The sequence below is a fragment of the Pygocentrus nattereri genome, chromosome 20 (assembly GCF_015220715.1).
Source record: "Pygocentrus nattereri isolate fPygNat1 chromosome 20, fPygNat1.pri, whole genome shotgun sequence".
Lineage (NCBI taxonomy): Eukaryota > Metazoa > Chordata > Actinopteri > Characiformes > Serrasalmidae > Pygocentrus > Pygocentrus nattereri.
Genome location: NC_051230.1, coordinates 22,330,217 through 22,342,658, shown reverse-complemented (window position 1 = coordinate 22,342,658; position 12,442 = coordinate 22,330,217). Strand labels below are relative to the sequence as shown.

General features: G+C 38.8%; 1 protein-coding gene across 4 annotated transcripts in view; it reads left to right on the top strand.

Annotated features, from left to right (window-relative positions):
* The window catches only part of pdzd2 (PDZ domain containing 2), a 114,905-nt gene that overhangs the window by 52,675 nt on the left and 49,788 nt on the right, over positions 1 to 12,442 (top strand). For 3 of the 4 annotated variants that reach the window (XM_037531736.1, XM_017716064.2, XM_017716063.2), the window contains 2 exons: positions 1,475 to 1,955; positions 12,232 to 12,377. In XM_037531736.1, the coding sequence (XP_037387633.1) occupies positions 1,475 to 1,955; positions 12,232 to 12,377 (627 nt within the window). Of the gene's footprint in view, positions 1 to 58; positions 106 to 1,474; positions 1,956 to 12,231; positions 12,378 to 12,442 lie in introns of those variants that run through there. The other variant, XM_017716065.2, reaches the window with a different exon arrangement.

The window sequence follows — 12,442 nt, the reverse complement described above, 5'->3', positions numbered from 1 at the left end:
TATTATTAGGAGGCTTGCTCAAGAAAGAAGGCCAAAACTCAATAAAAATGCCAAGCTGCGCTTAGCAGTAGCTGTGATTCTTGTGACAAGGAGTTAGGCGTAAAGGTTAGTGAACCTACAGTGTTTATGCATTTCATCCCCTGTGACCCTTTAAGTGCTTTTCTCTGAATATTATGTACAACATAGTTTTGTGGCTTCCTTATTGCTGCTGCCCTTCTTGTTCTGGCAGACCTATGGTTTACTAATGATTTGTGTAAGAGCTAATCTGCTGTAACAGGTTTTTTAGATCACAGTCTTGATAATGCATTTCCATGTATTTGAATGTGCAGCATGTTTCTACCAAGAAGGGAACTGAAGGTGTATTTTTTTTTGATGGAAAGTTATTTACATGTTCTTATACTTGTGCATTGTAGCTAGGGGCAAGGCTGGGTATTGGCAACAACTTTATGATACAGTATGAATCAGGATATAAGAATCACAGTACAGTGTGATACAATGCAACATTTGTACAGTGATTTTAAAATGTGCTTAAGAAAAAAAATTCAAAACGATGTGTTTGTGTTTGCACGCTTCCGCACATGGAATGTGGCAAAAAATCTAATCGTTAACTGGTACGAGGGGCTTCTGTAACTGTGTAGCAGCACTTAGCCAAGTAGCTAAAGTAGCAGTATACTTTACTGTTATTTAAAATTCAAAACTATGAGTTTATTCTGAACCATTATAATCATTTGTCATATGTAAGTAAAAACACACTATGCAAACAATGCAAACATTAGCCTCATTAGCTGGGTGTTTGAGCCAGGGATGTTTAAAATGTCCGTCACAATCACTTTTGCAGTGCCTCAATCATTTCCTGTTGTCTAGTCCACTGCATCTGAAGTAGTCTATTTTGTTATTGAGGCAGCAGACAAAGGAACTATCTGCCTTTTGGGGTTAGCCTTAGCCTAACATGGACACCAGACCAAGGAGACCTGGCTGAGTGATAAGCAATGGACCCACTGGTCCTGAAGTGTGAATGTAATATTTTCCAAATTCCAGCAGTGTCTGTCAGTCAGAGACACAAGTCTGTGGGATCTTTGAGATAAATGGCTTAAGAAATTGGTCAAAGCTGAAGTTAACTTTTTATTTGCATTGCCTGTTCACCTTAAAAGGTACAGCAGTTACATTCATAGAAGCGCCTGCCCAGTATATTTTTTTTTAGGTGTGTGAATGTACCTGCGGTCCATTTCAGGTGGAATGGAAATTTCAAACTAAAAGCTGGAGAATAAGAAGCACACTAGAAACCTTGTTCAGCACTGTTTTTGTCAGGTTTGGTTTGGTTTTCTGTATTTGAATCTGCATTTTTTTTGCTGAATCTGATGACTGTTTAAATGTCAGATGTAATTTTGACCAGGTGTACTTCCCATCTGTAATTGTAGTGTGATTCTGGAGTTAAGGACTGTGACTGATTTGTTAATCCTCCTGTCTTGTACAGTTATCTGGCGGACCAGTGCTGGAATGGCGGCTGCATCTACCTGATCATGTTGCGTAGGATCAAACGCAAGGCCCCTCTCCCTCCGTGCAATGGCAGCGGCGGCAACTGCGCAGAGACACCAAGCGAACACTGTAGCAGCGTCTCCTCAGAGCCTGCGATCAGCCCCACTCAGAATGGCAAGCGAACCCGCAAATTTGGCGTCATTTCCCGTTCCTCCTTCACCAGAGACAGCAAGGATAGCAAGGACAGTCGAGATTTTGAGCATGAGAATGGTTATAGTTCCATGGAGACAGAGGTCACAACCCCAGAGACCAGCACCCCTGTTGATACGCCGACTGAGGAGAGACCAGTCTTTGGTCCCTCAATGACAATACCCAATCACATGAAGGTTGGGAGCACAGCTACTTTGCCCAGCCGCTCCTACTCACGTCTGTCGGAGAACTACAAGACTGAGTCCATAAGCAGTGAACCTTCTAGCCAGGTAGTACATTTTAAGTTTACTGACCAGTCAGATGACCTAGCCAATAAATGCCTAGTTTAATTGGCTAGTATTGGCTACATTATTGTTATTGTTAAGTGGTGTCAGTCCTGTCATCTGTTTGGATCTTCAGGCTTCTGAATGGCTTGTTTTTGATTCCTCTGATTATATCTATCCATCTTTTTGCTTGTTGTCCCTCCAAGCATAATGGTGTTTTACAGTGAATATTTTTTTTTTGAAGAATCTGTCCAAAATAAGAGAGCTTCAGTTTGGTTATCTGAATTTGGAGTGAGAGGTGAGGCTTGATTTTGTTTGAGGATACATTTCTTTGCTTTTCTCAAAGGTATTCTCAAAAGTCATCATCGCTACCAAACTTCAAAAGCATTTATATTTTTTCCTGTTTTGCTTGTTTATTGTCCAGCTTTCACATTCATAGAGAATCACATAGAAGATCATAGTCTGGATAATAAAAAGTCATTTTACCATAGCATTTTATGGTAATTGGCAGCCTAACACATCTTACCTTAGTTGATTCTTCATTACATTAACTTTAATGTTCTTAGTGTTCACTGTGTAGATGCTTCTTTAAAAAAAATACAATAGCATAATCAGACTGGGTATTGGCAGATGTTGGGACTTGAGCTGGGTATGAAATTCAATACTTTGATGAGACCAACTGAATTATTCTAATCCAGTTGAATATCAGAAAATAAAATATTGCAATACTGAATTAGTCTTAGCATCCGTGAAGATGCATACTTTTTCCAAAATCTAGACTGCTGATTGGCTATAAGAATGCTATTAATGTGCATTGTGTTGCGGTCTGTAAATATTCTCACTTTCAGCACCTTACACTAATTTCTGGTTAAATCCACACTTTTGGTTTGTAATTGAAAAGAAATTACCGAAAATGTATGGTTTAGGAATTGTTATTGAAATCAAATAGTCTGTACTGGCATCAATATTAGGGAAAAATGTAATGATACCCACCCTAATCTGAATTTGGGGCAGAAAACTTGGTCAGGACAGCTGACTGAAATTACAAAGCACTCCAGAGGAGCACCCCAGATACAAACCTTCTTTTCTAAAAGATCCGATGATTATACATTTCACAGCTGGTGTATTTATTACTAGTGCTACTGCATGACTGTGAAGACGACAAGGCACACTTACTTGCTCAGGGACCTGAAATAACTCAAGCAATTGGTGTCTCTTAAGGGGAATTGGAGGTGGCTTGGACTCCTTTAATGTGTTCTCTGTCACCAGTTTCAGCGCTTCAGAGCTTGGAGAGGTTATGCAGAGTAATGGATACCTTTATTTTACCATGTCAATGAAAAGGGTGGTGACAGAGGTTGAGAGTTTGTTGGTTTAATATACTGGTTTAATAACACCCCCTAGTTCACACTGCAGTTAAAAGCCAGTATGTATTTAGTACATAAAAATGTTCAGACTATATGTCACATTAAAAAGATCATCTAATAGACTAAACAAAAAAATACTGGCAAATAGATTATTAGAATCACTCATTAATGTTTAGTTTTGTTTTATACTAAGATGTACATTTGTTAGTAAGATTAATTGCCATATAAATAATTGTGATTAACAATTGAATTGTCTTTTTTGTTGTTTGTATGCAGCTATTAAAGACAGCAAGATAGCTGGTCACTAATTTGGTATCTTGTTATCTAGCCATCAAATTTAAGCAGCTCAAAACTGACAACAGACACCGTTTGAGCTCAAATAAACAAACATTACTGCCATCTCTAGGGTTTGTTGTACTCATAAGACCCATAATGTCTTAATGAACGCTTTATTTTAGTTACATGTATTTGCTTCAACACAACAGATGAAAACACACCCAATTCACATTCTGTTAGCTGCAGTATAAGCAAACAATTGGAAAATATTGCAGTCAGGTTAAATAATTGTGCTCAGCTTAAATAATAGTTACAGCTTAAATAATAGTTAGATAGTCAGGTGATTACATAATAAGTTGATTATGGAAAAAACATGACAAGCATGTTAGATGTTTAACAAACACTCTGCACTCAAAACAGAAGCTACATCGTTTTTATTTCTTTTTTTTTTTAGGAATATTAATGGTCGGTAATCATACAGAACAAAAACATACGTATATTTCCTCAGGCCATAGTCTGATGCTGGTCATTTTCATTGCTCAAAAGGCCAAAGCCTTTTCTTCCCCAGTGCAATCTCAATGAAGGTATCCAGCAATGTAAATATATCTGGTGAAATCTTGTATTTGATAAGAGACTGAGACCACTGCTGAAAATGCTTCTATTTTGCATTCTTTTTCTGATTCAACACAAAGATTTTTTTTTTTATTACAGAATACACGATCAGCATAACAAAGTGAAAAGTAGAATCTTTGAATGTGCACATACATTTCAGAATTTCCTAGTATTTGCTATGTCCCCCATTAGCTTTAATTACAGAGTGCACTTGAGCTGGCATGGAAAGTTTGCGCAGAAGCTTCTGATCAGTAGATCAAAACCACCTGAAAGTCATCTAAACATCTGCTGTAATGTAAGAGAGAAGACTAAAAATGTACTGGCCTTTTTGTAGAAAGGCCTTAATATAGTCAGTATCACAAATTTGCTTCCATCTGAACCGAGAAAGTGAAAAATCTTTCTTTCTTCTTCATTTCGTCAACTTTTCGTTTATAATTTTTCAAAAATCTAAAACTTTGTTGTTTATTTCCAGGTTTAAATGAAAACAATACAGATATTCAGTATAGAGTTTTGGACCCCACTGCATGTTCCATGTTTTCCCTTTTGACAATAGCAGATTAAATTTCTCCTACATCAGTAGAATCATTGAACAGATATTTTAATCCAAACACTTCGCAAATAGAGTAATTTATGCAGCCTCACTATCTTTCTTGACAGCCTTAAAGAGCAGCGGGTTGATGCTAATCATGTAATTATTTTGGACCCCACATTGTGGCTCAGTGCATATGTTTCTGATCTAATCAAGCCTTATAGCGTCTGTGGCATTCCCCAGAGCACATAGGCCTTGTGATGTCTGAAAGAGGCTTGCTAGCTCAAAATAACCGTTCTGGCTTCTCAGGCAGATGAGTTCATGTGCTAGCGGTTCTTCATAACAGCTCAAAGCCATCACACCAGAAGTTCAAGCAGTTTGATCTTGACCAATCTCATGGGATTTCAAAGGAGAAAGATGATTTTGGTTCTGTGGACCAAGTGGAGCAGAAGCTTTTTATTTCTTTATTATTTTTTTTGGACAAACCGCTTTAGAGAACCAGGCCTTGGGTCTGCTTAACATTATAAATGTCTTCTTTTTTACAGTGGACAGAATGAAACACAGGTTTCTCACACAGTCTTAGCAAAAGCCCAGCGACAGTCTAAACTGTCTGGAAGCTGTTGAGCAGGCATTTTTCTGGGATTTTAGTGCCCCGTTCTGTGGACTTTTGTTTAGCACTTTTGATAACAAAATGTCATGAATAGTATTCACTGAAGAGGTCTTAGCAGGTAGGCTGCTGTATGTGTTTAAGGCATGACTATGAAACCCATTCAAACAGGATTCAGGTCAGAACAAAACATCTTAAATCATTTTTGTATTTGGTCATATAATAACTAGTCTACAAACATGGCATATTTGTTCATTTTGTGTGGGGTTGCTTATGCCTCATTTGTGAATGCAGAAAAAAGAATCCGTTAAGCCACGTGCTGGTGGGGTGCATGCCTATAGTGTTCGGGGCAGGTGGAGCAACGTTGTGGGAATGTGGAGCTAGGGAGGGATCCGGCTGGTTAATTTCAGCACTCAGGCTTGTAATGTCAGTGATTCATCCTAGCCGGCAGCCTTTCATTATAAGTCATCTCTGTTCCCACCAAGTTCTATAGAAAAGGCTAGTGCCAACATGTGAACACATGCTGAAGGAGTCGGATTGTTTGCTTACCTGTCAGCAAGTCTAAGTGCTGTGCGCTGAGAGTTCTAGCTTTCTCAGGCTCTGCATTCAAAACACGCTTTGACTCTAATGTGTCAGTTTAAAGCAGTATAAAGACAAGGCTCAGTGCTAAATCAACAAAGTAGGCTTGCTGCTGGGAAATAATAACATATTATCATGATCATGATTAAATTGTCACGTTACGCTTTTCTGAGTGTCCCTTCAAGCACACTGAAATACTGAGTTATAAAAATGAGGCCAAAAATGAACCTAACCAAGAAACTAGCCTAGTGATTTCAAAGTTATTTCACCTTGAACCTTTTGGCTGAACTAAAACGTGATAAATTTACCAAAATAAATATTTTTAGATACAAAGCATGTCATGGACCTAGCTTGTAACTCATTAACTAACCCACCAACTCACTAACTCACTCACTAACTTACTCACTCACTCATGCTTAACCAGATTGTCCACAAGAGGGAGCTTCTGGCACTCTGAGAGAATTCTCAGTGGGGCGCTGAGAGAATGAGAGAGAGAAATGCCTGGTCGTTTCTGATGTAGTGCTATATAAAATTAATGGAGACTGCTCAGGACAAATAGCGTGTGGGAGACGAATGCTGGAGTACATATCTAGGAATTATTAGTAGACCACTGCATTGTGTATGTGGCCATCAGCCACCACCCACAAAATATAGCGCAATGATAAAACTTGGTAAGTTAAACTGTGGAAAGAAAGAAATAATACATGACTTGTTTGAATATTAGAGTGAGGAACCTCAGGGCTGAGGTGCAGGAGGCTGAATTAGCAGGTTCATTCGTTCTTCTTGTATACTAAGGCTGTAGATGGCTGGCTTAATGTTAATGTGCTATGACACCCAGGCTAATTATTAGCTAGCTAATTAACTAGCACTTCAGTTCTCAGCCACAGTGTCTTTGTGTTCATGCACATGTATTTTAAAGAGATAAACGCTGTTTACTGTTGTTTGAAAATATGCATGCACTTTGATAGCAGATAGCAGGCTTACTCCCAGTTGGTGAGATGGGAGGACCTTGTGGTTGTAATGGGCTGGTCCAAAGAGTTCAAGGCTGAATTTAGTTCCCAGTCCAGACCTGCTTTATACATTATATCAAGGCAATTTACAGAACTTCTCTTAGTCCTCAAGTCAATGTTAAATCATTTCTCCCAGAGCTTAATTGCTGCTGGTAAGGGATTTGCCCGTTTCCATGACACTTTACATGGACATGGAACAAGCTGCTTCTAAACCTGCACAAAGAAGCGTTGATGTAGCTGTGTATGTTTTTTTAAAGGTGTCTTGGGAATGGTGGAGGTGGGGAGGCTCATCTCCTCGTATCTACAGTCATCGTCCATTTGATCAGCTTACTGTGTAGGTGCACTTCGCAGTTCAACACTTACTGACTGTCGTACATCTGTTTCTCTGCATACTTTGTTAGCCCCCTTTCGCCCTGTTCTTCAGTAGTCAGGACCCCCACAGGACCACCACAGAGCAGGTATTATCTGTGTGGTGGATCACTTTCAGCAGTTGTAGTGGCATGTTAGTGTGTGTTGTAGTGGTACAAGTGAATCAGACACAGCAGCGTTGGTGGTGCTCGGTTTCTTCTCTAAGCATTATGCCTGTATGAAAGATTCACAACTCATATGAAAGCCACAGCCACAAACACAGGACAGAAATGGCAAATCGGAGGCTGTAAATTACTCGGGGGGTGCCCTGGACTATATCACGCACCCTTACTAATCTCATGTGTTTGTTTTGGTTTTGATTTTGAAGTGAAGTTCATATTCAGACAACTCAGAAGTGTAAATGTGTGCAGCGTGGACTGTTTTATGGAATATGAAAATTTGGAATATCTGTAGTGCCCCTGTTTTGTGTTTAAACTAGCCACATTTCATTTCAGCATCTCTATGTAAAGTGAGCGAATGGGATGCCACCACAGGCATGCACAACAAACACTCCTGTGACTTTGTTTTTAGGGAACGTCACCTTCAGTTTTCCATGAGGCACGTTTTATGTCAATGACTGTATTATCTATGAGAAAACAAAGATCAGACCGGTATCAACAAATATACAACATTAAAGTAAGCAAGAAAATGCTTAGACACATCCCTACAATTTAGCTAGAAGCTAAACATAAACCAAAACAGGACTTTGCCTTTAATTTCTGATTTAGATTGTATTCATGTACTGATGTTGTTATTTCAGCAAATGGCTCTAAACCCACAGTCAGTCTAAGTGCTTCGCTCTGTGAACCTTCTCAGGCTTTGCTTTCAAACTTGGCTTGAATCTCACGTGTTGTTATAAAGCATTATAAAAATAACCCTAAGAGTTACACCAGCATAGTTTTTTTTTTTTTTCTTCGATTTGCAGATTAGCGTCACTGCATCCCACAGCCGGCATTAAATTTAATCAGTTAGGTTAAGCATTACGCTGTGCCAGATGAAATCAATAGCCAGCTTATTTTTAGACCAAACTCAATGTGATTGTCTTTGAAAATTCATAGGCTTCTATTTTCAGTATTACCATGAGGAAAGCTTTGATCCTGCTCAGCTAAAAATGGCAAGTTGGATCACCTTAATCTGCAAATTCTACCTGAGCTTGTCTTTCCTGTAAGAATGATTTAGGAATATTTGGTAGTTCATGCAAAGCCAGTGCAGAGATATTTTTAATTCTTTCTTTATGTTACCTTTATTTCTTACATGTTCATCAGAGACAGATACAGGATATAGGCCTAATATTCCAGTGTGTTTTATAAGAAATGTAAGGCAGCTTTACTGCTGCAGGTAAATATGGTTTACTTCCTTGCATTCTTGTTTCTCTTCGTCTTAGTGTCAGATGTGACAAGGAGGCGGCGAGAGTGGGATTTACAATGGAGAGTTGAATCCCCGCATTCTGTGGTATAATTGAACACTTTTGATGTGAGTAGATTAGCATGAAAAAGAAGGGCTGTAGCATTCTCCGTTCCTTTCATGTGTCCGGGCCAGGTCAGTACATCAGATTAATGGAAAGGGGTGGCGAGCAGGACCACATTTATTTACACATAATGGAGATTACAGTAGCTGTAGTAGGTGTTTGGGGTGCACCTCTGACCATTTTGTTGAATACAAGCTGTCTGTAAATTTAAACTTTAACGAAAGCCAGTGCTGACTACCCTGGGCTGAGGTAGTCTAATAGATTCTGTTGTAGCACTGTGATTTAATACAGACCTGTAATACTACCTTCTTCCTATAGTAGATACTGCATGATGCTTCACACAGGTTGCTTTAAACTGCCATTCTGGAACATTTGAAAGTTGGCACTGATCTGATACCCAGTATCAGCATCAAGCCAATACCGGCAGAAAATACAGGATGGAATATTGGTAGAGAAATAAAATTATGTTACAAATCTAGCCTGAATTACTTGTAGTGCAACTTATTGCACAGCAAAATGAAGTAGGACACGCAACAGTAGCCACGTTGCCTGTTAGAATAACATTAGAATAACGTTAGAATAGCAACATGTGGTGTCATTGCAAGAACTGCTCTGAAGTTTTCAGAACTGAAGTTTTCAGCCTGTTAAATGTGAGTGAGTCTTTAGGAGTAGTGACAGTGTAGTCATAACACATTCATGCAAAAAACAGTTACTTTTTTTTAACATCATTAACACATTCGCCAACCATTTGTAATTCCAGCCTAAAGACCAGCTGCCTGCATGCTGTTTCTATGACTAAATGATTGTACCCCGCTTGTTCAATTACAGCTTTTAAATTTCAGTTGATAGGTATTTTGATAAAATTTTGAAGTTCCAGCTTCTGTATTGTGACTATATTTATCACTGAAATATATCCAGCAAGATACAGTGCTGAGGCTAGCAATATCAGTAATATCAATAACATTAAAAGGAGAGGACACATTCAGTGCTTGTAGGAGACCTATGGACAACTCAACACCAAACTAACAGAAGCAAGTTATCAAGTTCCCTTGAAAACAACAAGAAACATCTCATAAAAGTGGGATGCTGCAGTCATTGAAACTGCTACAAAACTGAAACATGCAGCCGCTAAATGCTGTAAATGTAAATGAACCTTATTAATTTCTTGAAAGTAATATGCTCCGTTTAAGCTTTTGTCTGCTCATATAGCTGTAACAATTTTATTTTACCTTCAGCTTTTCCAAGCATAAATGTCTTTTCCAAATATTCCCTCTTATTTGAATTGCACAGCTGAGTTTTTGTGAAAAAGAACACATTTAGAAAGTGTCATTTAATTTAAATGAAATTTAAGTAACACTATTTGGATAGTCCACTTTAGATTCTTTGTAAACACGTAATTTATTTTCAAGTTACATTTTACTAAATATCTACTAAATTAACACTAATATTCTTTAACTCTAAACCTGGCCCTAACCTCAACCCCAAACCTAAACCAAATCCTCATCTGGGTCCTATAGCCCTAACCCTGGTCCAAATTCTAGCCCCACCACTGTTTAGAATCAGGTTTCAGCAGATAGTTTGTTAAGAAGTTGAACATCTGTAGATAATCTGTAGGAGACTATAGTGGACTATTCAAGTAAAGAGAGACCGATAATTATCTTGTGGGATGGATTGTGTGTAGTTTTTATCTAATGTCCCTGCTTTCTTACAGCTTTTACAAAGCATCCATGATAGAATAATGATTGAATATATAGGCTGTGTTGTGCATCATTTTTTTTGTTGAAATATGAATATTTGTGCCTATGTTTGCATCTCTCAGATGCTGTTTTTGCTAAATAAAAGTCCGCACTCTCTAAAATAATACAATCTATATAATAATATATAATCTAAAAATACAGAGGAGTGCTGCATAGATACTGAGACTGTATTTAAGGGTCACTCTTCTGCGTGCCTAATGCAGAACAAGGACAGGTCAGTTATTTTGCCCGCTGAAAGACCTAGCACATTCCACTTCTAGAACCTTCCTCTACTTCCAGTGACCGTGATGGCAGCAGACACACTGAGATTAATGAAGCGTTACTCAGGACAGTTTAAGATGGCTAGAGAAGGATTTGGCTTCACTAGCTGCCAGAGGCAGGTGCTCCTAAAAGTCTCTCACTTTATTTATAGAGCTCTCCAAAAAGGAAGCAGCCTGGATCAAAATGGATTCAAGCAAGCAGGATGGAAAACACATCGGTTTGCTTTCTTTCTAATCACCTTGAATGCAGTTTTAGAGATGATGTTTCCTTTTTTAGGGAGCTGTAGGAACAGACGAGCTTTGAGCAGACACTGATGTTTTTGCTGATGAGCGGTAATTGGGGAAGAGGGAGGTTGGCGTCTGTCAGAAATGTTGTTAGTAGTTTTTCACACGTGAGTCATTGCCAGTGCAGAAAAATACTTTGACAACCGTAATCTAATTTAAGCCAACAAAACAGCTGGTGCTTGGTGGATCAGGGGTTTGGTTTGAGCGGGATGAAATTGTATCCCTGACTGTTTCTCCATAAAGACAAACCATGACTCCGCTGAGCCTGATTTAGGCTGTGGTGGAGGAAACGAGGAAACACACTGCCCTTCAAAAGTGTGGGGGGGGAGGGTCACACCTTGGTTTCATTTGAAACTGTTAACATAAAACAGCCGTAATAAAATTGATAATTCTGTTTCTAAAACCTGATTTAGCTGAGCCACATTTGAAGCTATAGTGAAGTAATCAATATACATGTATGACGCCACACATTAAGTGAATTCTTTTCTAACACTGTTTTTGCAATGGTTTTTGACTGTTATGTAGAGTTAAAGTTACTTGTGATTGTTATTAATGATGAAATCAATTATTTATTGAACATTGGAGTATATATTGAACTTTCTTGCAGTTTATCAGATCAAGAAGACACTTGATGCCTTGCCTTACAGGAATCTTATCACAGTTAAGTGGGTTTTATACCACACTCCTCGTCATGCCTAACAACACTTAACTGTGATTTAACTGTGGGTCTGAAAGGTTTGAATGCTATGGATAGACAAGAGAATAAAATGCGTGGGATATGGCATAATTCCCAAGAAGGCAACCAGTTGAGCACTAGCTAGCATCACAGCAGGCTTTATTAGCCTCTCAGTGGCTATCCGTCAGGATTTGTTAAACGTCTTAGGGATTCTGAGTATTTCTATGATGTATTTGCATAATGCATGCTGGGTACTGTAGTAAATAACATGGATGGAAATTATACTAAATTGTGAATTCTCTACAACTTCCCCTTTTAACTTGCAGTGCAAAGACGCTCATTTATGAAAAACTTTCATAAAAAAAAAAAGCTAGATGTGCTTTCTGAATAAGTTAGCGTTATTCATTAAGATTCTTACTCCCTCCCTGTCTTCCTCTTATGTCTTTTTCAGCCTAGAGAGGGGAGTCGTATCTGGAAGATGCACATGGTGAAGGGGCAGGATGGCATGGGCATTCAGATTACAGGCGGCCGCGGCTCTAAGCGCTCTCCACATGGAATCGTGGTGGCCCATGTGGAAGAAGGAGGAGCCGCTCAGAGGTAACATCCTGCTCTCAAGCTCCATCGTTAAGAGGCAATCATGTGCTGTCGTGGCAACCGCGAGC